This window comes from Poecilia latipinna, unplaced genomic scaffold (assembly GCF_001443285.1).
Source record: "Poecilia latipinna isolate Pla-1442-1.1 unplaced genomic scaffold, P_latipinna-1.0 Scaffold676, whole genome shotgun sequence".
Lineage (NCBI taxonomy): Eukaryota > Metazoa > Chordata > Actinopteri > Cyprinodontiformes > Poeciliidae > Poecilia > Poecilia latipinna.
Genome location: NW_015113292.1, coordinates 61,691 through 89,163, shown reverse-complemented (window position 1 = coordinate 89,163; position 27,473 = coordinate 61,691). Strand labels below are relative to the sequence as shown.

At 41.0% G+C, this 27,473-nt stretch overlaps 2 protein-coding genes and 1 long non-coding RNA gene across 3 annotated transcripts; 1 reads left to right on the top strand and 2 right to left on the bottom strand.

The window, feature by feature from the left end:
* Positions 1-6,113: 6,113 nt before the first annotated feature.
* On the bottom strand, positions 6,114-8,797 carry LOC106954739 (uncharacterized). The gene is made up of 2 exons (XR_001426417.1): positions 6,544-8,797; positions 6,114-6,431 (listed from the first exon to the last, which is right to left on the bottom strand). It is a non-coding gene; the product is annotated as an uncharacterized LOC106954739 (long non-coding RNA).
* Positions 8,798-11,098: 2,301 nt separating this feature from the next.
* Positions 11,099-24,961, bottom strand: setd3 (SET domain containing 3, actin histidine methyltransferase). Its single transcript, XM_015044463.1, has 13 exons — positions 24,593-24,961; positions 22,576-22,715; positions 22,405-22,497; positions 22,174-22,322; positions 21,999-22,071; positions 21,279-21,535; positions 17,825-17,883; positions 17,590-17,704; positions 16,586-16,660; positions 16,204-16,370; positions 14,292-14,377; positions 13,339-13,499; positions 11,099-12,395 (listed from the first exon to the last, which is right to left on the bottom strand). The coding sequence occupies exons 2-13, from the start codon at positions 22,676-22,678 to the stop codon at positions 11,967-11,969; spliced, it is 1,767 nt and encodes a 588-aa protein (XP_014899949.1). The 5' UTR covers positions 22,679-22,715; positions 24,593-24,961; the 3' UTR covers positions 11,099-11,966.
* A 343-nt stretch (positions 24,962-25,304) lies between these two features.
* LOC106954737 (protein YIPF5) lies at positions 25,305-27,085 on the top strand. Its single transcript, XM_015044462.1, has 6 exons — positions 25,305-25,524; positions 25,715-25,817; positions 26,128-26,252; positions 26,370-26,515; positions 26,606-26,787; positions 26,888-27,085. Exons 2-6 carry the CDS (start codon positions 25,726-25,728, stop codon positions 27,048-27,050), a joined length of 708 nt encoding a protein of 235 aa, XP_014899948.1. The 5' UTR covers positions 25,305-25,524; positions 25,715-25,725; the 3' UTR covers positions 27,051-27,085.
* The last annotated feature ends 388 nt before the right edge of the window (positions 27,086-27,473 follow it).

Here is a 27,473-nt window from a genome sequence, read left to right as displayed (position 1 = left end):
CTTTTTTTTTTAGCTTCCTCTCTGCAGAGCGTGGAGGCTGCAGCAGGCCCGAGGTTTCTTCTCATCCATCACAGCCTCCAACACAGACAAACCTGCGGTTGTCGTCCTGATTCCTACAGATTTCCGTACTTAGTTGGGGAGATGGCAGGTGTATCCTGCAGATCAGCCATTTTAACGTGTGGAGGAATCCCTGCAACCCTCTGTCTCCGCATCATCAGGCCACAGAGAGGACTTAAAACATTCAACTTCTTTTAGCAATTAAAATAAATTAATGAATCTGTCTTCTCTGCGATTAAAAAACAAAACAAAACAAAACAAAAAAAGACTAATTGCAATCAACTTTTTGGAGCAGAGAATGAGGCTTTCTTCACTGCGGCCAGCATCAGCATCAGCATCATGGGCTTCTTGTCCTTGCAACCTGATTGGCTCATTAGTCAGATGGGCGACAGGTGCATCATTCCGCTTCCTTACTGGACGTTTTTCCAGAGGTGATTTCTCACTTAAAGGCCATCAGTGTGAGTTATGGCGTCCTGCTTCCATCCGTCCCTTCATTTGCATATATATGTATGTGCGTGTTTGTTTTTATGTTAATTCTAAATAATTCCTTCCTCCACTTTTTTTTTTTTTTTTTACTCCATCGCATCGTTTGGCGCGGTTAAATTTTAATTAGAGGGACGTGGAGGTGTCCTTTGGAGTTTTAAGATCACTTTGCCGGCAACTGTTCACCGCTAAACTGCTAATATTGATGTTTACGAGTGGAGATGCAGGCTGGCAGATTAAACTTGATGCGGGGAGAAACAAATGTGCACTTTAAGAGGATCTGAGCTGTGAGAGGAATGTTTGATGTGAGCCTTCACTCTTTCTTCTTCTTCCACTTTTTCAGCCAATCAGGAGCTCTTTGTTTATTACAAAGGCATCCATCTGAACAATAGCCCAATAAACATCCTTTAACTGTGTTCGCTTTCTTTTCATAAAGAAACTGATATAAAACTAAGTGATTAAAGTGTATTTTTTCCGCTAAAATATTAAACACATAAAATCCCACTAAAATATAATTTATAATAATTTAATATAGATGGAAACTTAAAATAAATTTTAGGAACGACACATTCTGTAAGTAGGCGTCCTTCTTAACAGCAGCCATCAAGTCTGAATGTCAGCTTCGTCCATTAAAGGGACGATTCGCTTCTCTGATCCTGTCTCCAGTGATGAAAAGCAGAAAAGAAAAGGCTGGAGGTGAAGTGATGAGCTCCGAATGATGACCCTCGGAGCTCCGACCAGCGGTGCAACACCACCCTCTGTTGGTGATCTGCTGCCATAAGCAAACGCCGAGTCCCTCTGATTCAGCTGGAGTGTTTCTATGTTCGCCACATTGATAACTGAACACTCCGATTACTTTCAGAAAACTTCTTAAATTGAATCAAGCAATATGTGAAAACCCATGTCCAACATGTTAAAGTCTCAGTTGTCTTTTCCCTGACTTTATGTCGTTGTAGAGGAATTTGGGCCCATGAAGCATTGCTATACTTTAACTGACATTTGGTCCAGTTGTTTCTCCATAACTTTTATCTAAGTTTGGACCATTGAAACTGTTTTTTTTTCTTATTGAGCCATCCTATTGTATATTTACTGCTGGGTTTGGGATGATGGTCCAGGTGGGGGCAAGCTTCACCTCTAGGGACACATTACCTCATATTTGACTCTAGATCATGTCATGTATCCAGCAAAGTTCATGGTTGGCTCAATGACTGCAAGGCTTGGCTAAAGCTGAAGCCTGTGCCATCAGCACCCCGAGACTTTGTGCTTCATTCACATGAACCTTTGCAAACCATTGGATTTCTCCGCCAGTACTTTGTAACAGTGCAGTCTTCCTGTTCTGTCCTCGACTTTAGCATTGTGCTAACTGAACCTTGTGGAGTCTGAGATGGAGCACAAGGTGTTTGTAATTTCTCTGAGTATTCCTCAATTTGATTTTTGGGGAACCTTCAATCCTACAATGACAGGAAGCAATGTTTTTCCACTTCTGAGTATAATTTTACCTTATAGAGAGAAAAAACATCCAGTTAGAAATGGCCTATTACAGAATGAGCAGCTCCAACATCTAGCACATTACCTAGATTTGTGCTTTTCTTGAGATGTTCACTCTTATAATCATTTAAAATTTGCATATAATTAGCAGCACCTCACCAACGCTCGTCAAATTGATATTAAAAGGTTTTTTTTTGTTTTTATTACAGGGTAATTGCAGCCCAAACACCATTAAATCCAGTTAAAATAACTTGAAATTTTGACTCCCAGTAGAACGACACGTGTTATTCTCTTAAACTGAGACTCTGAATGTTGATTTTTTTTTTATGTACTGAAAAATCAACTTTTAACCAACCATTTTCAGCACTTCCTGCTCTGTGATGTTCATATTTTTTGCAGCACCTGGCTAACTTTACCTCTCAACTCCTGTGGAAGCAGCAAAGGGGCTGTGAATGAGTGTGAAGTGAATAAAAAGCAGCTGTGATCATCTCTGCACTGAGCAGAGAGCCAGTGGAGGAGCGCAGAAGCCCTTAAGCACAATTACAGATATCAAAGTTGGAATTATTCCGTTTAAAGGGAAAAATGCTAATCACTGATTTATTTAGAGCAAGTTAGCAGAAGTCTCATGACACAAACAAGTGTGCGCTCCCACTTCAGGACCTTTTATCCTCCCCTCCTCTGTTTTCAAAGAGAATTATTTTCACCTTCATTAATTCCAGCAGAATTAAAGCAGCGGGTAATGCATGTGTTGGTCGGTATTAATTTTCATATAATGATGCTGAGAGAGGAAATGAGAAAAAGGGATATGTAGCGTCCTAATTAGGTTTGCCTTCAATTAGAGGCTATAAATGAGCAAGGCAGATCTCCAGGGCTTCAAAACGTTCACAATGCTAAAAAAAATATTTGTTTTTCAAACTTGAGTTTTGAGGGTGATGGGTGGTGTAGCGGCTACTTTGGAAAACATCCAGATAAAAGAAAGTGAAAAAGTTTTTGGAAAAGTTGTGGAAAATCTAAAGTAAAAAAAAAAAAAAAAACATTTAGTGACAATGGATTTTATTAAAAATATTGACCACTACATCCTGCGTCTCATTAAGTTTGCATTGACCAATCAATACTTTTATTTAAGGCTGCAACAGAAAGAGGAATTTAGCACTGGTGATTATCTTAAATCAACCAATGTCACTAGCTGATCATGACTTTGTAGGGTCACAGTTCTCTGTCACCATTATTTGTGGGTCAGAATCCTAAATGTTTACCAGTTTGTCACAATCTGAGGCATTGATAGAACAACTGGTTTTAAATACCGATGGATCAGTATTCAAAGACCTTGGCTGAACAAAGTCGACACACTCTCAGCTGATTAAGTGCTAAACTTTAAAAATTTCTCTCACAGGTGAGGGAGTCCTGCATGTGAATAACAAATCAAGGACTTAATGGCGATCTGAAGCTAAGTTACCTCAGAAGAAGGAAAACAACTAAATCAGGCCCTTTTTGGCAGTCCGACTGCCGACCATTTTCCACCAGAGCCTCTGGAGGAAGCAGAGAAATACACAAACAAAAGAGTGAGGGAATGCATGACTACACACACATACACACACACACATGCACGCAGACATCCACACACAGAATAATGTTGGCATCTGATAGGAGAACGAGGCACTGCCAAAGCTTTGCATTCACCACAATTAGCTCCGTCCTCTGACACTCGTCCCAAACACTGCAGAGCCAAATCCTTGCTTTTGTGTTAAAGGACCTCTTGTGTCTTTTCCATCCTCCAGCGCTAACACGACTTTTGGCTCCGTAACCTGCCTCTTTGTGTTGTTGTGGGCAGGGGGAAAAAATAATAATAATAAAAATCAAGAAAACACACAAACACGGTAGCCAAGTCACACAAATCTAAAGCGGCTTCAGTTAAACAGGAGCAGCAGGGAGGTTAATTAGGAGATGATGGCTGATGCAGTACAGCAACGATCAGGATGAGAATCTGAAGTCTGGAGATTTGAACCACTTCTTTGGTTTGTGGTAGCCAGTGTGTTTATCTGACATCCGTTTGTCCTGAAAGCTGAAATCTCAGTTTGAAGGAAACCAACAATTTTAGACTGAATGGAGCAGACCTATGTCTTGTTATACATGAAACTCTCAAACAGGCACAAAACCTGGAAAAGAGCAGCACAGCAAGATTCCTGTCCAGAGGTGAAATGGGATCATCTTGCTAAATCCTCAATTGCATATGAGAGTCGATCTTTATTGTTTTAACTTTGTTGTTTTTATGGTATTCAGAGAAAACTGTTGAAAAATGTCAAACATTCTATACACAAGCATTAGGATTTTGGGTCCAACTCACTAATAACTCCTTCGTTAGGATGCCAAATAGTGAACATCAAGTGGCAGAGACCATCAAACTCTCCACAATATTTTTTCTTTGAGTTTCTGTTGCCTCTTTTCATTTTGTACCACTCTGACCATTATCCTCCGACATAAACAGGACATGTTTGTCCACACAGCTACTGCTCACTTCATATTTTGTGCTTTTCAGAACTCTGCAAGAATCTGAAAGACTCAATTCTTCCTGTCTACCAACAACAACCACGCCGCCATGTTCTACATCATTCAAATTTCCTTCTATTCCTGTTTCTGATACTCAGGTTCAACTACGTTGTCTTCACCACTTCTACATGCTTGACAGGCTGTGCTGTGATCCTGAGCTTACAAATATTTGAGCACATGGATCAATGACATATTATGTTTTTCAATCCATGTGGAACATCTGATGAAAACGCTCAAAGCTCTCCTTGGTTTTCTTCTAGACGCCAATCCTGTTTGAAGCCTGACGTAAGGAAAAAGCATGTAAAACTAACTTTCCTGAAGCTGCTGGACAATGGAGACATGATCTACATGAACACAGCTTCCTCGGCTCTCCATTGTCTGGATACAATATTTCACAGTGCTTTACGGTTTGTCACAAGTACTGCCTGAGGACCCACCGATGTGAACTTAATGCTTTGCTCTCGTGGCCTTCACCGAGACAAAAGAGACGACATTAGTTTTATTTATTTATCAAGCTGCCTTGGGCAGGTTACCACCATATTGTGTCGTCTTCTGTCTACCAGCAGAAAATAAAAACAGCAGGTTTTATAGAGTGGTGCAGGGCATAAAATGTAAGTTTTCATGGTGATTACCAGCCTGAGTATTTGGCAGCTCTGATTGAGTTCCTCACATTCATAGTCAGATTCCAGTTTTAACTCTGATGTTGTTGACCTCAGGTTTACTGTCTTCCACTGCCCTCTCCTGGTGGAGAGGGCAGGTTGGAGATTTGATCTCAACTTAACTCTTTAATTAGTCTTTCCCAAACTTCCAAACCTGCACTAGGACGCCAGGATTTTTTTTATTGAGTGAATTGTTTAAGGATGGTTTTTCCTCTTCTCCCCATCCATCTATCTTCCTCCCCATCCCTTGCTTCTTTTCCTCTTTTTATATATTTGGGCTGACAGTCAGGCTACTGGGCACAGGAGCCCACGGTGCCAAAGCCATCATGTCACAGAGTGTGTGTCCACCTGAGCGACCGAGCCGTGGTCAGAGAGCGCGGTGGATGGCAGGTCGTGGGGGAGAACGGGGATTCTGGGTCAGAGCTGCTGAGGTCTGATGAAGATTAGGTGGGACACCAACTCTGGGCCTCTTCACCGCTCGCTGGTCAGCACACCGTCATGCCCGGCCAGTTGTGTGTGAGGAGATCAGGTCTGATCCGAGCTGATTTAGTCGACTGTCCCCTCGGCTGTGTCTCCTGACAGGCCGTCACACCATAACCAGGACAAACACCAGAGAGGAAGGGATCAAAGCCACCGCGTGCACCTCTGAGCTCTCCTCCCAACTCTGGGGTGTAAAATAAGCAGCATTAGAGTCAGTAAATGTTTGAGTTTGATTGAAGCCTCCTCAGAGTGTTCTCCTTACATCCACACATGATGTGTGCTGAATATAGATGCGTCGCCAAAGGTTCAAGCCCAATAAAAGAGTACAAGCTGTTTGCAGATGTGGTAGTAATGATGTATGGAGAGTGGGAGTCAACTTAGCATATCGTTTTTTGGTTATTTTTGCTGCGTGTTGTTGCAGATGGTCAGTCCATATGCATGAACAAGAGAACTTGACAATCCCTCACTACTCGCTAAATGGAAAAGATGAGAGGTAGCAAAAGATAAAAAGAAAAAAAAAATGTGTTACTGACCAGAAATCCAACACCTGTCAAATAAAACTGGCAGTGATTAATATCACAGGAAATAATACATGAGTAACATAAAAACTAGATATGTACACAATGGTTGTCACTCTTTTGATTGGACACGCCAATAGAAACCTCAAATAATCACCCACTGTGTAAAATGTATGCCTCTACCGAAAGTCATCACAGCCTTTTGTGAAGTCATGTCAATAAAAGTTCATGTGGTTAGGACCGGGCTTTGCAAAATGCCATCTGAATGACAATACAGCACAACACCAAGGTGGAAAGACATCCATGAGGACCTTAAAATAACGTTTTCATTATCAATCTGGGAAAATGCAATAAGGCCATCTCATCTCCAAACTATGAAAACTCTAAAGATCTTCATAGAAAGAGATTATTCACAAGTGGAAGACATTTAAGACAGCTGCCAGTCTACTCAGGAGTAGACATCCTATATAATTCACCCTAAAGTCAGAGTGTGCAATGCTGAGAGAAATCATTGGTACACTGAGGAATTCATGTGGAGCTCAAAATATTCTATCATTAGTTGAAGCTGAAGCAAAAATGTAAAAGAAGAGTGATCAAAAATTCCTCCACAATCAGGTGAGAGACAGGTCAGATTTGTATTTTTGTTTTTACAAAAATCTGTAAATTATCGGAAGTTCATTTGTTCTCTAATACGTAAAACCTTTAAACTGAAGCTACCTGAGGTTTTACTGCAAGTGCCAATAGCTATATCAAGGACAACACATTTATGTGAGTAACTCGTATGTCCTCTGCTGCAGACTGATCTTGTTAAGGGCATTAGGGATCAAGTAAGTGATTGATCTACATGTCAGGTGACTAAATAAGGCTTCTGCCCACATCTTAGTTCAACTGTGTGAGACTGAAAGAAAAAGGCTGAATGAAGGTGTAAATTGGGTAGCAGGAGCAAAGATACCATTTGAGCTAATAGCTTCTTTCCACTACTGTCAAAACTACAGAAGTGCAAACATTTGTGCTAGTTTGTTTTTATAAATATATATCCAACTCGGCCGACATCAAATGAAACCCTAATGACGTCCTGCTATGACAACCGGTAAAAACACATAGAAATCTCCAGTTAACTAACTAGAGGGAAGCTGTTTTCAATCAAGCTGAGCTGATTTTGTGGCTGTTGGTCAACATAGTGGTGTGCTGATGCTACCTGCAGTGTATTCCCCATGGCCGCCAGTTGTCCTCAGGCCTCCATCAGCTCTAACAAATGAGCCTCTCTACTGGGCAGGTGGCTGCGCCTCCACCACCTCCTCCTGCTGCTGAGAAATGATTCTGGAAGGGTTAACCCCTCTCTCCCCCTTCCAGCTCTCTCTCCCCCTCCTCCTGCCCCTGACTTTCCTCGCCTCCATCCACCACCCCAATCCACCCCACCCATCCTCCATCTCCCCACATCCATTTGCAAATGATCCGGCTTGTCTGCATATTGTCACTTGCAGCCGGCCTGGCCATTCATCACCTGTCAGCGACTCCCAGCGCCCTCCACACTTAATTGTTCCCTCTCTGACCTGCAGAATAGAGAGTGATGTTCCTGCTCCATGAGAGGAGAAAGAGAGAAGGAAAGAAAAATGCAAGAAAGAAAAAAAAAAAGAAAAAAAATCATGGTCAGTCTTCATTTTTCTGTTTCTAGGTCGCATCAGAAGAACACACTTATGCATACAGGATTTATGGCTGTCATCGTCCAGTTTCCCTTTACCTTATGTTCTCTCTGTCATTGCATGTCCTCGTCTTCATTCTGTTTGTACTGTCCAGTCATAGCTCAATATTTAGTAACTTTACTGCACTAAAAAAAAACAGTAAATAACCCATTTTGTTCACTCACTTCCGGCAGTCTCATTTTTCGAAAGCACCGGCGACATTTAAAGTCTTCAGACATTATCCATGATACATGCAGATCAAAACGCTGTATAAATTGGAGTCACAAAGAGGTGATCCAAATTGAAATCAGAAGAAGGATTTCCAAGTTTGCAGAATGTTTGTCTTCAATGAAACCTTGTAAAAGTTTTTTGTGGACTCTTTGTTGAAGAATGAACTCTGCTCCAAAGTTCTGTGAAATGGCACCCTAACTGAATCTGATTTTAAGCAAACCAAAGCAAATGTTAAATAAGCAAATATTCCCAGAAACAATCCTAAGCTCTGACAGCCTTCACTGAACAACAGTTGAAGCCGTGCAGGCCAAATCCAAATGAAGGGATATGTAAACAATAAGCCTCATAGAACAAGATTCTCCAGCAGGTTGTTTGGAGAAAAGCAAAAAAGCAGGTAAAAGAATTATTTTTAACTCCATTATACAGAAAAGTGTCGTTTCCACCCTGAAGGTATGACTTGCATCCTAACGTGAAGCAGTTAAGGCATGTGGTGGAATAGATTGATGGATCAATAAGTAGAAAAGGGCAGAAACAGAAGTGATAAAATTTAACATTTCCTGACTTTAGTAAAGAGAAAGTCCAACCCCCATTTGGATCATGAGATGTAGGTTAGGACTGAACAAATAAGGTCGAAAATATACGAACGTGGATGAGCTTCCATGGATGGATGGATGGCTCAAATGGGGACAATGTCTCATTTATATAGTATGATTGTCCCAATGGCCAAAAAAAATAAATAAATTAGTCCACCAAAGGTTTTTGTAAATGAGGTAAAAGACCACCATTCTTTCATGGCACTAGGAAGCCAACCCACTTCATCACCATCATTCTGACATGAAAACTTTATCTGTCAGTTGTCTTTATGTCTTCATTTGTCACACTCTCCATCTCTTAAGCCAGGCCATCTCTCCCATCCATTCACCTCCTGAATAATAAAAAGATGCTTCCATTATGAGATTCCTGTAGCGTTACATCACAGTCAGTCATTTTCCACGAAGGAGAGGAAGATCTGGGACATTTTTTATAAGCATGGGGAGCTAAAATGCTTATCTATCTGGGTCGTGATGAATCATTTTAAATATTTGTATACATATGTAAAGCAAAGTGAAGCAACACATCTATTAGCTTGAGGTATTTAGGAGGCAAAGAAATTACCAATCATGTCCAGATGACCAAAGCGTACTTTATCAAAAAAAAAAAAAAAAACCTCATGGCCGCCCTGATTTTCTACCAACAGGAACCAGCTTAGTTTCCAGTAATCAGATGAAACTTAGGAGGCAAAATAACAAAAAAACAAAGATGGGAACACAGCTCTGTCCATAATTTGACCTGTAAATACCTGCCATCCCTGCAGTGTGCTCCCACAGCGAGCTGGACCGACCTGGGTGAAGCTGCTGATTGGCAGTTTACAATTCATACAGCAGGATTTGTTGGGATTGCTGGTTCCAGGTCTGTTTGTCACACTGACACAGTGAGCACTAACAATAGTGGACAAGCCTTGCTCTCTGCTGCCCATCATAGTGCCCATTATAATAATATATTCAAGGATTAAAGGGCTTTTATCTTTGGCAGCCATGAATTATAAATAATGCACTTCAAAATTTAATTGCTCTGAATTAAATGATTCAAGATAATGTTTCTTTTATAAATTTCTAATAGGGCCAGAGGGCAGGAGATGGGAAAATACACTCAATAAACCATTTTTCGACCAGGAGAAGGTGAAGAAAGAACAATAGATGGATGGAGACTTTGTGGCATAGAAGAAAAGATAAGAAAAAAACTTGAGGAATAAGAAATGGTGACTGTTAATCTTTGGATTTATGGACTGGATCTTGCTCGAATACTACCCGTCTTTTGGGATTTGATAAAATAATCAAAAGCATCATCCGCTGAAATTACGTGACACGTATCATAGTCGTCTAAATAAGTTTTATAATTGCATGAAAACAGACTGTTGATTTATTGTTGAAGTGCTCTGGGTTCTACTAGCATCGTCATGAAAACCCTCACATAAAGCTTAACAATATAATACCAAATACCAAGAAATATAAAAGAATATTTAACAAGGTCACACTTTTTTTTAAATCATATGAATGTTTTCTTTGGGTGACCTCTCTATGCAGATTAAAATTGAAAGTCGTGTATCTTACCTTTATTTTATACGACGTCCATGCACTTTCTCCGCGAATATCTCTCGTCATTCTGTATAAAAACAAAAACAACAAAAAAAAGTCCTTGTTTCTTGTTGTCCTTCATTTAACAAAAAAAATCTGGCAGAATGACCTTGAAAGGTTCAGTTCCGTCTGTATTGCCCCCGTCGACTGTTTTCAATCTTTTCAATGCGTAGAACACCTGTTGCCAGCAGGGCCGAGCGCCCCCTGTCAGTGAGGCACGGTACTTTCTGCCTCACCACGCGCATCATGGTGACCGCAATTATAGCAGATCAGAAAGACTAAGTATGTCACACGCATTCATTAAATATATAAAGCAGACCGTGGAACTCTAACATTCATAGAAAACGTGTAGCTAAACAAATACATTGGAGATATAAAGAGACAGCAATGGGCATGCGCCAGTTGCCTGCCTCATTCACTTGTGTGATGCTGCGCCCCTAGAGGTGAGGCAAAGCACTGCCCTGCTTCGACCCGGTCTTTCGAGTATTTCAACAGGCAATGTGTTAATTCAGTGATTCTGACCATGAAAATGTTGAAATTACCAATAAGTAAAACAATTTGTAGAGAATTCAAGTGGACAAATTGATTTTCTCTCGTCACTGTTAGCATCTATTTTACTTACGTGCTTATTTTTACTTACCAGGATTACAGTTGAGGCTTTCCCAATTTGGCTTCATCTTTGTGGAAAAAAATTACAGAATGTAATTTGCCTTTTTTGTACATTTGAGGTTAGATTTTTTTTATTAAAAAAAAAAACTATTTACCACAAGCATACACTATCTTTGGCATTTATGCTCTTTAATATTGTAATGTGTCGAACAGACCCAGCTGTGTATAAATCCACACAATTTTAAGGACATGGTAAACCATCTCAGTCTCTTTACCTTTTCCTTCAGATTATTATTGTGGCCTATAAAGTCTTCACACAGAGGATTATCTCGCTCACTTTAACAATGAACACAAAGCATAAGATGAACAGAACAGCGTTTCTTTGTGTTTTTTAACCATCATGCTGAAATGAGAAAAAGCAATCATCCAACAGGGAAAACAACAGGACACATTTCTGTTTCTCACTGAATCCTCAGTGCTGTTTATGGCTTTATGGAAAAGAAAATACAGTGATCATTCCTACTGGATTACCACTGCAACTTTAGACTTGATACATTCAACAGTTTTAAAACAGATGTCCCATGAAGTATGTCTTCCATTTCAGTCCGAAACAACGGTCAACAAATGAGTTGGTTAAACCAAAACTAGGAAGGGCAGTGATGGTGGTCGCTCACAAACAACCAGGCAATGATTGTCAACTGAAAACAAAAACCACATACACACAGAGCCAAACCGCTGTGATAAAGCAGCTAAATCGCTAAACAGGAGAGGTTCTTGTTCTGTAAAAATAACATCCACATAAGATTACAAGCCACCTTGTTTTTTTGTTCACCTCTGACAGTCTGCATGTTTCAAACTGAACCCAAAGTGGATTTTAATCTGAACCTCTCCTGAAACAAGGCTGACAGAGTTCAGCAGGAAATCACGCTGGATGAACATACGGTTCTTTCTTTTTTGACAGCTTCTGCTTCTACATTTCTGAACCATTTAGACTCAAAATAAATAAATAGAATGAGCTGTGGCAGTGAGGGGGCCGAGTTATTCACTGTTCTCTTTGGGGATGTCTTCAGTTCGATTGGCACTCAGTTCAGGTGCTTGTGTCTGACCCATCCGCTCTGAAGTAACATCTCTGCTGACCTGCTGAATTTTCTCCGTTCCAAAGCTCACTTTCTCCCCATTCAGCAGGGGCTCCTCCACCTGGAGCCCGTCTCCTTTCTCCACCTCCTCCAACTTGCGCAGGATAATGGGAAGCTTTGCATCCGTGTCATTGTTTTCCAACAGAGCGATGTCGCTCTCCTCAAAGTGTGGCAACGGAGCGCCTTCTTCCAGTTTCTTCTGGAAGTGGAGTCGTTTGTCCCGACCGCTAGCTGACACTTTCTCCAGGATCTCCTTCTCAGCCAGGCGGAGCTGGACGGCCAAACGGGAGTGGAGAGAGAGATCTGGTTTCTCCAAAAAAGACCGGTCGTCCTGGAAGACCGGACAGGAACAGGATTAACTCAATTATCAATTCAATTTCACATATTCAGCTCATGAAAGCTCAGTGTCTTCTCCAGGTGAGGTTTTTGAACTGCATGGGTAAATCAACAGGTAAACCTGACTGGACAAAACTCCCCATTTGTTCCAACACTTGAAGTTCCTGGCTAAGGCTGAAGTAGAATTTAGTTCTGGTTTGTTTCTGTATAAATGAAGTGAAGTTTTAACTTCTTTGAGACTTGTTTAGAACCTGCAGGCAGTACACTCTACTGCAAAGTTTTAAAGAGCTGCAGGCGGGTGAGCTTAAGGCTAAACGCAGCAGGTGGTGACAGAATGTTCTGAGTCAATTTTCAACTTGGCTCTCAGGTCACAGAGGAAAAAAAAATACAACATGCAAAGATGTAATTAGCTTTACTTATCAGACATTTGAATTTGTTGTACGCAAGAGTTGCGGTTACTCTATTGAAGGTTACATAATGAATTTTTTTGACTTCTCTGCAAAACACTATTTGGAAAACTATGACTGCAGACACCATTTCCATGGTGAGCTGTCTAGTTATGCTGCCATCAGTTTAGGCTTCTAGAGGACAGACTGAGCGCTTCTCCTTGCTCTGCTGCATTATTTTCCTTCTCCCCAGTTTTGCATTATTTGCTGTTATTTCAACTTTAAAGTTTATGTCATTATGTCTGGTCTGGCCTGTTTAGATGTGACACCTTCCCAGAACAGGTGGGAGCTCCTGCTGCTAACAACTTAACATCTCCCATCTCTCTCTTACTCAAAGTTATTGTCTGAGCTTCTGTTTTGATTAACTATATCTGCTCTCTTGCATCCTTTAAAACTGTCTCAGAACTTAGCTTTAGATATCACTCAATCTTTATGTGTCATTATTTATGGATCTAAAATCTTAATACTGATGAATAGTTCATGCTGACTGACCTCTGATGTGGTCTTGTAGGTTTTCAACAGGAGAGCAGCTCGGTTCTCCAGGAAAGTCCACAGTTTAATCTCATTCTCCCAGCTGACAGGGAACTCACTGTTTCCCAGGGTGAAGATCTTGTTAATAGCTCCGTCTCCAAACAGGTAGTCCTTTAGTTCCTCTGGAAATCAGAGAAAAGACACAACTTCCAGTTAATTCAAGAAAACAACCCAACCCAGTCTAACTCAGAGGGCAGCAGCATCAGATAAACTGCAGCTACAATAAAGATAGCTTGCAAACCGACTCCTTCCTAATCCCAGAGAATAATCCCAGTTTAAATATGTCACACTGGGCTCATTCCTCTGGACCTGAATGCTGGGTAACTGCTGGTGGAAGATGAAAGAGGAAAACAGCAGTGTCCCAGTTGTGCGAACGCACTTCTTTGTCACGTCACATCTGCTAAGATGTGTTGGCACGCTTATATCCATGCAGAGGATGATACTCTCTCACAGACAGCTCCAAACGCATGAGTTCTTTTTTTTTTTTTTAAATTAACATGAAGCAGAAATGTGAATAATATATCATCCAGGGTCTGGAGTATGAGTCCTGCGACGAAAGAGGCGGCTGCGGCCTTGTGCGACAGGGGATTTATGACATCGCTGCCTTTCTGCATACATGCCGATGAATATTGCAAACCCCACAGTGGATTGCTCCTGCCACACATCTGGTGGCCTGCCTTGATCAATTAACCAACCCGGGAACGGACTGGCGCTGCTCGTCCCCTGCGACTGTTCTTCAGCCCCGTCTCTGTCTCTCGAAGAGGAAACGGTCGCTCGGAGACGATCTCGGGGAAGCAGCGGAATATGAGGCATGTTTTATTGGTTGCGAGCAGATTTGCGGCTGTTGGTTAGATGGGTGATGGCCTGCAGCTGTTATTTCACAACGTGTTTGTGCGCGTGTCTGTTTTTCTTACCTTCTGTCATACAGAAGACTCTCAGGAAGGCCAGGAGCTGAGCTGATATGGGGGGCTCGTTACAGTGTAGAGCAAAAACACAGGAGCTGAAAATAAAACGACATCAGTCAAAAACATAAGCCTGGGATGAGCACAAAACAGCACCAGGGCCCTAAAAGACAAAGATTTCACTTTACACCAGTGATTATGAGCACAACGTCCGGACCCGTCCTCTCATTCACTTGCCTGCAGCTCAGAAGGTCTGTCAGCAATAATCCTGAAGGATTAAGGTGGATCAAACTTATTGCATCCTCTAATGCTTGAAACATGTTGGTTACTTTGGTATGTCTAAAAACATTACTGAGTGACCACTTTATTAGGCATACCAGTTTAATAGAACCCTCACTCCCCCCTCTCACATGGCAGAAAATCACATGGCAGCTCAAAGCTTTAAAACATCTAGACAGGGTAAAGATAAGTGAATGAAGTTCAATATGAGAATTGAGAAGGGAAGAAGTGGCCAGCATGGTTGTTGGTGTTGTAGCGACTGCTCTGAGAGTCTAGTGGACAGATTGCTCTGAGAACACAGAAAGGCAACAGTGGGTGAAATAATTTTAAATGCAGGGTTGATTCCATCTCCAAGTCTGAGTCAATAGTCTTGATTTGAGTAAGGAAAGGGTAAAGTTTCGCCTCTGGGTCGGGAACGAAGAGTTCAAGTATCTTGGGGTTTTGTTCACGAATTAATGAAAAATGGAGCAGGAGATGAATAAGTGGATTGGTGTAGTGATGCAAGCACTGTACCGGTCTGACTTGGTGAATAGAAAGCTGAGCTGAAATGGGATGCTTTTAATTTATCAGTCGATCTACAGTTTAAATAAGGTTAAGCGCTGGGTAGTGACCAAATCACAGATACAAATTTCCCCCTATGGTGTCTGGGCTCTCCATTAAGGCCTTATTGCATTGCAATACATGCAAATGAATATGTCATTATTATCATTTAAAGACTGAAAAAAAAAAAAAAAAAAAGATTATGATGGGATTTGTCAGTCAGTCAAAACAACAGACATTGATAAACTAACGCTCCTCTGACAGAGATCTGGAAGACAACTCGTCTCTTTACCCGCCCCACAGCAAATTAACCAATCAGCGGCTGACTTCAAACCCTGTGGGTGAAGTCACACTGGCCCAGATGGAAACACTGCTCTTTGGGTTCCAGGGAGTGGGGAGGGACCAGGCTCTAAGTGCTAATGCAAAAACACGTTTTTATTCAAGTACAGTTTAAAGTTTCCCAACAATGTGTGTAAATCTGTAACAAAGATGAAACCATAATGAACAGCAGGTTAAATGATTGTACACAGACCAAACAGATCCTGGCCAAGTCCCACCATTTCTTTTTAAATGATCCCTCAGCTCCATCCTGCAGCTCAACAGAGCACCTCATTTTTCCTCCCACAATCTCCTACAAGGGAGGATTTGTTGAAAGAGGAGTCTGATGATAGCAGCTACTCAACACTGAATTTAAAAATGATCTGCGAGCAAATCTACCAGCTTAATAAAGTGCTGGTGCAACAAGGGGAATTGTTTCACTTAATTTCTACTGTTCAGATTCAGAGCGTCATCAATAAGAGATTAAAGGCTTCTGATTAAAAATGCAGAGTAGAGAATGCTGCATAAAATTATGGAGCTAATGATAAAATGATTAAGCTTCTCAGTGATGAAAGTATCGGGGCGGATGACTAATTTTTCACTCGTTGGGGTGGGAGGAGAGAAATAAAGTGGATCTGCTGCAACATTTAAGTTATGTGCTTCAGTTATGGCAAAGTGGGGTCTAATTGGATGAAATATCAACCGTTTGACAAGAAGCTAGTGGGGAGCCTGAAGCCCTTCGTGTCCCATATTACAGGTTTTCAAGGTCTAGAAGGGGAGAACTTACGCCGGGATGCCGGCTCGGGCCAGGACTTCGGCCTTCATGGCGTACAGACGTTCACTCTTGCTGACGCCCAGTTTGATCTTCACTCTGTCGTGGGCATTGTCTTGGAAGAAGAAGCCGTTGTGGATGACGAACTCCGCATTGGACCGCGTGCCGTAGAAGATATAAATCTACAAGAAGAGAAGATTCAGCTTCAGCGTCATCCATCAGCCACATCCCAACCTAAAGGATCCTTGAACTGCATTGATAATTAAAGAGAAAAAATTCTGGGAAATTTATGGGAAAAATTAAATTTTCTCTTCAATCTTTAGCTTCGTCATTATGGCGCATTGTTCTAGATTAATTACCAGGACAGAAACCCCGAGGCTGGCATGAGTCTCCTCACCTGTTCGTTCTCCTTGTAGTCTTGCAGAGCCACACATTCACAGCGATCATCCTCCAGGTTGTAGCCTGTAGTGATCTAGAAGAGAACAACAACTTCCACTTATCCATCCAGTCCATTCAGCATCTACTAAATACCCATGACTCTTATGCATCTCTGAACTAGTAATTACAACCTGCATCTCTGGCTGGATTTAATCCATGGAGCTAAAATTAGGATGTGTTGATGTGAATAAGAAGTATCTAAGCCCAAGCCTTCTATTCAGTTCAGTGTTTGTCTTATTACTGTCAGTTGTTTCGTTAAGTATAAAATTCAAATGTATTTTAGTTTTAATGTTGATTCAAGACTTGACACAAGCAAAGAAGTGCAAGAGTTAGATCCAATCCTTATTTCTAAATACAACTTGATTAGATTTGCTTTGTGAATTGGCTAAATCGATCCACCTACAAAAACATTAATCTATTCACTGATCCATGTCTTCTTCCTCATGTTGTAAATCTATTCATCCACCACAAATGCATCCATGCATCCGTTTGTTTCTCCATCCATTAAGTCCTATAAACAACCGGGAAAAATATTAACTTGTGGCAATAGACAGACTAAAATGTTTGCTTGAATTACTTTGTCAGGATGAAAAAATAAAGTGAAAACCAAACACTGAACTGCATTTACAAAAACTCTCATTCTGAAAGAATCATGTAAATTCATTATAATATGGGAAAAATGCCTTGTTATAAGTGACATAAACTGCCAGTTGAACCAGTACTTTTTCATCAAAATTAAAGGAATTATTGACTTACATCAAGCTACTATAACTTGCTGAAAAGTTACGTGTAAGTTAGTTTTGTCATATTTGAAGTATAATAAGATTAAGACCAAGAACTAGACCAAAAGAATGAAAAAGAAAATTGGAGGATTTTGTGTTTTTTTTTTTTTTTGTAGTGCTATTAAAAGGATTTGTAAAAAAAAAAAATATAGTTAAAATAAGCTAAGTGTGTTTTAAATACCAGTCCATTCGTGTGGTTACACATGTCCCACAGGGGGATAAGTGCCAGGGTGACCCGGCTTCCGTCCTCAGTGGGGATCTGGTTCTGGCGTGTCATCACCGACGACACCGCCCACCTGTGGTACACAACACAGACGTGGAAGAATTAAATGCTGTCCATTTACAGTAGGAAGTGATCAGTGAGGAATCTAGAAAATGGTTTTGCTCCAGTTTACATTAACAGCACACACGCTGACCTGTAGTCATCAAATGTGAAGCTGTCCTTCAGGGGCAGTTTGCTGGCGGCAGGATGAGTCTGGGGATGCAGAAAAGGAGTTAAAAAAAAAAAAACACAAATCAGTCCAAGGAATTTCATTATGCAGGCATGCTGGAGGGGGGCTGCCTGACAGGGAAGCCTAACAAGAAGAACTGGGAGTAGGGGGCCACCACTGGTGTGTGTGTGTGAAAGTGTGTGTGTGGTCTGTTGGTGCAGCGTGACACTCGACCCCCCACATACATCACTGTCAACTTAATTTGTTGTGGCCAGCAGCCGTCATAAATCTGCCTCATCAATTTGGGCATGAATATGTGTGTGTGTGTGTTTCTGGAATAGTGTGTGTCCACCAATGTCACTGGTTTCTCCGTTTAAAGCCACAGGCACCACCGACCAACAGTCGCACTTACACTGTCCTAGTTTGATGCAGGAAATGAAAACGTAGATTCTGCTACTTAATGGTTCTGGTTTTCATAAAGATCAGGATGAAAGTGAAAAGCATCCAGTAAGGTGTTTCCTTAACGCTGCAACGTTCATGTTCTCCTAACATCCGAGTCTTCCTGGCATACAGGATATTGAGCCATGAGGGGTTTATTTTCCAAAATTCTCCTCTGCAAAGAGGTCAGGACTGCATGCCAGATGGTCCAGTAGCAGAGAAGTGAAAATAATATACATTTCCATGAGGTGGAACCTAAAGGTAAGACATGTAAAGAAAATAAAATGGGGCCAAAAGTAGAACCTTTTGGAACTCCAGATATAAACTAGGGGATTTGAGAATGACGGCTGCCCATCTCGGTGTTGCTCCCTTAAATTCCTCTAAAAATCCAGAACGGTTTAGTGATATTCTGCACTGGCTGGGGAGACATATGCAAGTCGCTTTCAATCTTTCTTTAAGGATCATTGACAGTAAATGTAGGAGAAATTTTGGATTTGAATTAAAGTCAAACTGGAGATTCTCTAAATATGTATTCTCTGACATATTTTGTGAAAACTTTTGTCAGATAAATGAGAATCTCTTGTTGTTACTTGTTGGAATTAGTCAAAGTCTCCTTTAATTGCTCTGATGCTCTTTGATACCACCCGCAGCACAAAGACAGGCAAATATGCATATTTCTACACTTTACTGTTGACATGAACATGGAGCATCACACACACTCTTACACACAGGCTCCAGTTTCTGCCCTCCCTGTTTTGTCCCCAGCTCCTCCTTTCTCACCCCCTTCTTCCTCCTCCTCCTCCTCCTCTGCCTCCTCCTCAGATGACCGGGCTGGAAAATTAGCTTGTCACTTTGGCTTTGAATTGAACTGACCTGAATGTACCTCGTTCTTTTGCTCCCCCACCCCACCTTCTCCTGGCTCTGTCTCTGTATCTGCCCACCATTTTGGATCTGTGAATGACTGGCTGAACAGACTGATGCATGTTAATGTGCACAGACAGAACGACCATCGCCAATATCCCACTAACTGCAGAAACAAGTGGCTTTGCACATCTAAATACTCAAAGTCAAAAGTGAGCAATACATGAGCAGCTGGAAATGTTCTACAAGATCATCATTCAGTCTGTCCTGCGTTGGTGGTTGGTTGGTGTGGTTTGGCTCAGCCATAAAAGAGGACAGGACCATCTCTGTACAAGTCTAGGATTAGGAAATGGCCAGCCAAAAATCTCTGCAGACCCCACACATCCTGGACACAAACAGTTCTGACCTTTGTCTTCAGGTCATTACCACAGAATACTATTTTCAAAACCAAGCAGCAATATAAACAGTTTTTTTTTTTTTTTTTTTCCCCCATGGGCTTAACAGTCAAAGTGCCCAGATACTCAGCTTGCAATAAACACTAATTCAACCTAGTCTTCTGCTTTTGTGATAATATTGTATATGTAAATGTTTGCCTTAAAAAAAAAAAAAAAAGCTAATGAGAGCAAAGTGGAACCAAATTCATACGTCTTGTGCGAGAGTGGAAACTTGGTAAAATGTTTAGCTTCAATTCCAAATACATGGAGAAAAACACACGACACTCACCCTCTACTAATTACATCCCTGACAGAGAAGCATGGTGGTAGCAACATTATGCTCTGGGAGTGTTTTGTCCAAGCCTGAGGAGGAGCCTCAACTTAAACCATAATGAATTTCTCTAGAGTGAAAATGACTATCCTTCAATAATCCCCATCTATTTTGACTGAGCTCAGGAAGTCTGGCAAAAAACATGGGACAAAAGTCTGTTCAGATGTACAGATCCTCAAGCCTCCTCAAAAAGACTTTGGCATGTATGGGCAGCCAAACATGCAGCAACTAAGTGCAGATGAAAGGAGCTGAATAACTCTGTAAATCACTATTTTTTCTTCTTTGGAAATAATTTTATTGAACTGAGTACAACTCTTACTACTTTGTCATCATAGAGTTGAGATTAGAAAAGATGGTTTCATAAAGGTGGTGGCTTGAACACAAATCATTGTGGATTCCTTATAGGTAAAAGTCAAGACTAGTTCAGAACATAATACTGCCCTCTGGTGGAAAGAGAAATTATAGAAGGAGCGAACTTTCCTGAAAAAAAAAAAAAAAAAAAAAAAATTTTTTTTTTTTTTTTTTACTCTACCTGAAATCAGGGACAATGTATTCAAAAACAGATCTTGTAGTTGCCATTTAAGTTTTAGTTTTCAGCAGACAGAAAAAGCCAGAAACTATTTTGTTGCGACAAGACAAAGCGGACGACTTCAAAGAGAGAAGCTGTGGAGAGTTCTGATCAAAGCCGATTTAGATTAAAAAAAAAAAAAAAAAAAAAAACAACAGCATAATTTCCTATTAATATTCCACTATCTGTTATCAGGGCCTGTGAACTGATATTTCATCAGAAATTCACTGCATATGTTCTTAAGGCTGCATGAAAGAATAAAATGAGCTTAGTTTCAGGATGTTAAAGAGGACGATTGCGAATTAAAAATATCCCAACATAATTTATCTTCAACCCTGTCACAGATCAGTCAAACGTAGAGTCCTCCAGATATGAGGTGTGTTGCTCTATATAGGCCCTATGGTTCCCCCTGCTGGTTGTTGAGTTTTATACAAACAAAATAAATGTCATCCTCAGACCAAAGGGATTTGAGATCAAATTCTTGGTCTCACTCTTCACATCAGACCATTGCTTTCTTCATGTCCAACATTATTGACCAGTTTTGTTTGAACACAAACTATATGAAAAAAAATAATGATTTTGTTTTGTTCGTCCAACTAAATTTCCAAAAGTCATCCAGAATCACTTTGTTTAATTCAGCAGTTGTTTACTGAATGTCCAACAAATGACTCATGGTTTTCCTTCTTCCAGGATGATATTGTTTGTTTTCTCATAAATCAACTGAATGCATTTCATACAGCCAAATTTAAAGCAATCAGTTCAAAACTACAAAAGCTGTGTGTGGATGAAGCGATGCCGTCTGCGTACCTGCACTAGTTTGTAGAAGTAGGCGTACTGCCGTGCAGTGTTCTTGTACTGGCTCAGGACATCCTGCACCGCCTGCGTTCCCAGTAGCAGCTGGACATCATCCTGCTGGTAGTACAGCGGCGTGTCGTACTCCTGGGGCAGACTGCGAATGTACGGCAGCCAGAACGAAGAGGGGCTGGCGCGCTCGCACAGCAGGTGCAGGGCCAGCGTCACGTTGCCCATGGCCTGCATGATCCGGTCCTGACCGTACAGAGGACCTGAGACAAACAGTAAGGTCAACAATAAGATCAACAGCCTGGGGTAAACATTTAGCAAATGCTAAAAGGATCAGGTATTTTTTTTTTTTTTTTTTTTTAATATGAACAAACAACTGTTGAGCTCAGCTACAATGGACATTTTTGAATGTTTGCAGTGTTTATATTGAAAGAGATAAAAGCAGAATATTTCCTATTTTCAAAAAAACAAAAAAGCAGATTTCCTCAGGGTCCAAGTAATCCCAGCTGTGCACCATGATTTGAAAATAACTTCCTCAAAGATGTTTTACTGCATTTTGTAGTCAGAGCCTTGACCCCCTAAATAAAAATGTAACTGCATTTCATAAATGGAGTCCTGATGTGTGTAAAGAAGATCTTATTGATCAGAATGTAAATTATCAAGCTCATTAATTATGCGATTATTTGATGAATTGAATCTTGTTAATATTAAGCTTCTAACTCTTACCAAGCAGAGAGTTCTGGGCTGATTCCACAGTCATCAACATCTTCCTTGGAATCCAGAGGAACAGCTCTTCTGCCTGTAGACACACACAAACACACTGGCATGAGTAAAAGGGAGAACTTCCGCCTTTATTTTACTGATTAAACGTTTAGCTGACAAATTGTCTTCTAATTCACACCTTGATGTCTCTGGTGGCTCGCAGGCCGTACCCTTCAGTACCAAAATCGGTCACTGTGAAGCCGTCACAGGACGCCCCGTTCTCCTGAGCCCAGCACATCAGATCAGGGAAGTAGTCCTCCCTGTTGCCATCAAACACCGTTGACAAACCTGAACACACAAAAACAGAAAACCGGTCACATTTTATCAGCTGGGAAGAAATGTGTTTAGGAGATGTTGTGTCCAGTCTGACCCTTCTGTTTCTTTCTGATCTTCTCCACCAAGCCTCTGATCTGGACGTACTCCTCCCACTCTTTACCACCAGAGGGTGCTGCGCTACTGCATTCTGGGAAAACAAGTTTCTGAGGGTTGCGATTAAACAGTTTAAGGAGCAAAGCAGTGAAAGGTCAAAGGGTGAACATACTCTGCAGCAGTTCAGAGATGAGGTTCATCATCTCCTTCGGGGAAACCACAGTGTTGGCTCCAGAGCCTGACTTCTGAGTCTTCACCCGACTCTTCTTTCCCATGGTGCTGGATGGACGACTTCAATAACCGGACACGACGCTGCCACACAGCAGAACATCACATTAAATCCAAGACCATGTTCAAGAAAAACTGTTGAGAGAGTAAAAAGTAAGGACACCTAAACCAGTAATTACTGTATAACTGAAAAAAAAGGGGGAGGAGACATGGCTTCTTCAGATTTGTTGCACAACTTCCTGCTACCAGAGATCTTCCTGCCCACAGCATCACCATGCACAACAACTCTTTGATGATGCTTGGATGATAAGAGTTTCGATATTTAATTTCGCTTTAGGATAAATAAAGTATTTTTGAAATGAATTGAATTTCAAGCTATGATACAGTCATAAGAAGTAAGGAAAAGGGCAACTCAGGGCAATTAATATGCCATATCCAACCCTGTACAGTGCCGAACACTCAGACAGTAACCCTAAGATGAATATCCATAATATCCGTTTCCTCAGACAGCACACAGCTAAAAGAATCATCAACAGTTGATAAGACCACGTGGACAAGGAATGACTTTAGGGAATCTGTCAGAGGTGTGTCTAAGTTGTGTTCACTTTTCTGGGAGTTGAGGCATCTGGGATGGATGATCTGTAATACTGAGGCCAGTATTAGACCTTTTTTTCCAGCTCTAGTGACCTTTATTTGATAGTGGTTAGACAGGAAAGCAGTTTGAGAAAAATGTGGAAGACACGTGGCAGAGGTCAACGGGCCAGGACTCGAACCTGTGACGACATCAAGGACTGGCCTCTGCATATGGGTCGCATGTTTTACCCTGCACCATCACCGCGGCCCTATTACAGATCTTTGTTGGAAAACCAGGAGCAAAGCAGAAAAGGTGCGTCCAATCTGTTGCCAGCAACAAGCCAGGTTGTCTGAACATATTGGGTTGCATCACCCTTGTGAAAACTCAGCATCTTTCCTACACAAGTTCCTAAGGGATTGCTGATAAAGAGGAGGTTTTTGTTGTTGGACGATTCAGTCACCAATAGAAAAAGTTCACGAATCTGGATGAAAATTTTACCTGAAACTTTGTGTGGATTGATATAGTCAGTTTAAGTTTTTGAAGCAATAATAAAAACATTAAGTAGGAAAAAGTTGAGTCAAAAAAAACAAAACAAATGAAATGTATTATCAAATGGATAGTCATTAATAATGACATGAAACATCTTGTGTTTAATTTCTTAATTTCTATTTTTTTCACTCTACTCCAATTTTTTCTAGTGTGCAAACTAAGTGAATTAGGGGAACACTGTGGAGCTCTGAACTGTTGTAAACTTCTCCAAATTTCTTGACAGAAACAAAATGACTTACAAGAAAACTTGACTGGAAATGGTTGTGCAATCTTATGCAAGAGATCTTATGTCTCAAAGCTGTGCAAAAGTCTCAAACCACCCCCTAATTTTGCAAAGTGCAAATCATTAGTTTCTGATCTCTTTAACCTATTTCAAAATGACTTTTTTATTCAAAAGTCCATTATTTGATTGTAGACCCTAGTAAATGGAGTAAGGGTGAGTGCTTAAAGCTGCAGGAAGTTTCCAGCATGGAGGCAAAAAGCTAATAGCGCTGTTAGCCGATTGTTTTCAGTTGTTTTCTGCCAACAAGGAATCCCCAACTAAACTCCAGCTGATTTCAGATTTGTGCAGTTACCAAGGCAACATTTGCGCCGTCAGAGGAGAGTCCTAACCCGCAGCAGGTCAGAGGAAACGCCCGCAGCTCATTCATCCACTGACCGTTAGCCAGCTAGCTCTTAGCTTCCAACTGTTAGGAGCCGCTCAAACGTAGCTTTAAATGCTTCACTGTGGCCTATATAGCCCACAGGACACCTTCAAACTCGCACAAGGAGCAACCCTCCACAGCTGAAAAAATACTTCGTGACACCAACCGTTATGGCTAACTCTGCTCGGTCCTACCTGTGGAAGTGACAGCAGCAGCTCCTTTTCTGATCCGGATCCAACGTTGAACGAGCTAAGCTTCTGATTGGACCAGTGTTTCGGGCCCAAAGTAAGCTGAGCTTCTGATTGGAGCAACTGAGACGGTCGACGTCTAGATGGACTTCTAGCATTCTGATTGGTTAGTAGAGCAACTGTGTTGAACTTGCTTGGAAAGCTGCATTCGCTGGAACACAAACTAGAATATTTTCCCCTTTCCTCAGACTAGCAACTCTGGGAGCAAACAAATATTCAGTCTTTTCTTGCGTTTATAGATAAGTCCCTTTGCTCACTAGTCTTTGTAGAACAATAAACTAAACTCGACGGAAGGAAACTGAATATAATTCTTTCTACATACCCGTTCCCAAAGTACATGAAACGCAACTGTGCATGTACATTTTTAAAGTCCCGCCCGTCACTCATTGCTATTGGATGCTCGCTTTTAGAAGAATAAACTGCACCATAAATGGTCATTTGTTTGCTAATGTGATTGGCTAAATGACAAATCAGCTAAAAAGATGTATTTACTGTGTGGAAAAAGTAAAAGAAAGTGCACATATATATAAAAAACAACAAAAAAAAATTAGTATGAATTTCAGTTAGGATGCTTAGTCATTTTTGTCCAGTCCATAGGGGCCAGTATTGACACTTGCTGAATGCACATATATGGAATGTATTTTTTTACTGATTTATATTCAAATGATGCATATTTTACTCTACAAATACTCCAATCAAGCTTTTACAAAATGGTTCTGGGAGCAAACTGACCAGTTGTCAGTCCATTATTACACTGTCCAAATATAGTCTCCTATTAATAGTCTAACCTCAAAGGCCTCCATGTTTTCTGTCTTGAATCTCTGCAGAGAGGCTGAGAGGAGAACGTGTGCTCGTCTTGAGTGTTTTTAGACTTCCAGGTGAGTTTTTTCAGAGGAAAAGAAAAGAATTGTGGACTTTGGCCTTTTCTGATATTTAGCAACCTTAGTGCAGCCACAAGTTTTGTGGCAAAGAGCCACACAACTCTTTATGGCTCTTTGCAGCCACAAAGAGAAACAATAACAAAATTACTTAATGCCTTATATTCATATCTTTTGTGGTTTGTCTCAGCCTTTTGCAGCATGGATGACTTCCAGCAGTCTGAGCAGGACTTCTACCAATCGGGATATTACATTGATGACCAGGGCCGTGCTGTGGCTTATTACGACACTGAGTAAGTGCATCAGTTGGCGATCTGGATGGTTATTGGAGTTAATCTAACCCAGAGTCACAGAATAACCAAGATATTCAGAGGTTAAAGCTTCAGTCACGTTCTTCGATACATAAAGCTAACAGCTTTAAAATGCATAGTCTTTTAAACAAGTTAAATGTTATGTAAAAAACAACATAATTTCCTGGAGCAAAATAACCTTATAAAGAAACCTTGTGTAACACTCAAGGAAGTTAAATCAATATTGGATTTTAGTTCTACTTCAAAACATACTTTAAATATAATTGATGTTTTTATGATGATGACTATCCAGTAGTGCACAAAATGCAAACAATGTGGACCCTTACATGGAACAGCAGTACCCTGGAGAGATCTACCAGCAAACCATCCATTCCACTAGAACTGAGTACCTAGAGGAGGAACCTCCACTTCTTGTTGGTAATAGGCATTGTTTTGCATCTAGATCATATGAACACAAATCTAGTTGACTGAACAGATTTACTTGTTTTCTGTGCTGTGGTCAACATTTCCTCAAATTGGTGTGCATTTCTCCAGAACTGGGAGTTGATTTTGATCATATGTGGCAGAAGACCCTCACAGTTCTGAACCCTTTGAAGCCTGCAGATGGCAGCATTATGAACGAGACCGATCTGACAGGTCCCATCCTCTTCTCCATCGCTCTGGGCGTCACTTTAATGATGGTGAGTGCGATTCTTGTGATGCGAAGGTCTCTGCACTTTGACCTTTATAATGGAGTTGTAGTTCTAACCTCTAAACTCTTTCCAACAAAGGCAGGTAAAGTTCACTTTGGTTACGTATATGGGATCAGTGCCATCGCCTGCATTGGTATGTACACCCTGCTGAGTCTGATGAGCCCCCTGGGAGTTTCGTATGGCTGTGTGGCTAGTGTCCTGGGGTACTGCCTCCTACCTATAGTGGCCCTATCTGCGTTTGCTGTTTTCTACTCCTTGCAGTAAGGCAATCTAGTAGTTTGTCTAGACTTGATTTATTTAGGTATTTGAGGATGAAAGCTGAACTTTTGTATTTTAACTTTCATGGTTTTGTTTTCTCAGAGGCATCCTGGGAATAGTCCTGGCTCTGATGGCCATTTGTTGGTGCAGCTTCTCAGCCTCCAAGATCTTTATCTCCACCCTGGCAATGCAGGAGCAGCAGCTGTTGGTGTTCTACCCTTGTGCTCTGTTGTATGGACTTTTCACACTGCTCACTGTCTTTTAGCATCCAGTTGATCAAATCCAACTTCTCATTTCCATATACAAGCCCCCTGTCTGTGATTCCTGCATTTAATGAATGCCTCTGGAAGAGTGAATGCTGTTAGATATTTGCCCTCAAACACAGAAGTAAATGAGTGTGAAGATTTTTGTTTTGTTTCTCCAAAACAAAATACTCAGTACTTGGTTTTCAAATGTCTGCATAGTTAAGAGAGAGTCTGCTAATATGAAAAGCCATTAATCCCAGTACAAACATTCAGCGAGCACCAAAGCAACCATTCTTCTTTGTTGCAGGAGGGGGCGCTAAGCCTCCACAAATTGATGAAGTTATGCTGTTCTTGATGTACAGAGAACGTGCTTTTTCTTCGCCCTTAACATGTGCAGCAGTGTTTAGAAAGTTTATGGAAACAGGTCGAATTTTCGGCTTTCA

Excerpts from the sequence above, each read along its gene's own strand:
- setd3 (XM_015044463.1), bottom strand. The coding sequence starts at position 22,678 with ATGGGAAAGAAGAGTCGGGTGAAGACTCAGAAGTCAGGCTCTGGAGCC. Across the intron at positions 22,498-22,575 it reads CATCTCTGAACTGCTGCAGA|AATGCAGTAGCGCAGCACCC; the intron begins GTATGTTCACCC and ends TTGTTTTCCCAG. Across the intron at positions 12,396-13,338 it reads CCTACAAGACCACATCAGAG|GACGACCGGTCTTTTTTGGA; the intron begins GTCAGTCAGCAT and ends CCGGTCTTCCAG.
- LOC106954737 (XM_015044462.1), top strand. The coding sequence starts at position 25,726 with ATGGATGACTTCCAGCAGTCTGAGCAGGACTTCTACCAATCGGGATAT. Across the intron at positions 25,818-26,127 it reads GTGGCTTATTACGACACTGA|TAGTGCACAAAATGCAAACA; the intron begins GTAAGTGCATCA and ends ATGACTATCCAG. Across the intron at positions 26,788-26,887 it reads GCTGTTTTCTACTCCTTGCA|AGGCATCCTGGGAATAGTCC; the intron begins GTAAGGCAATCT and ends TTGTTTTCTCAG.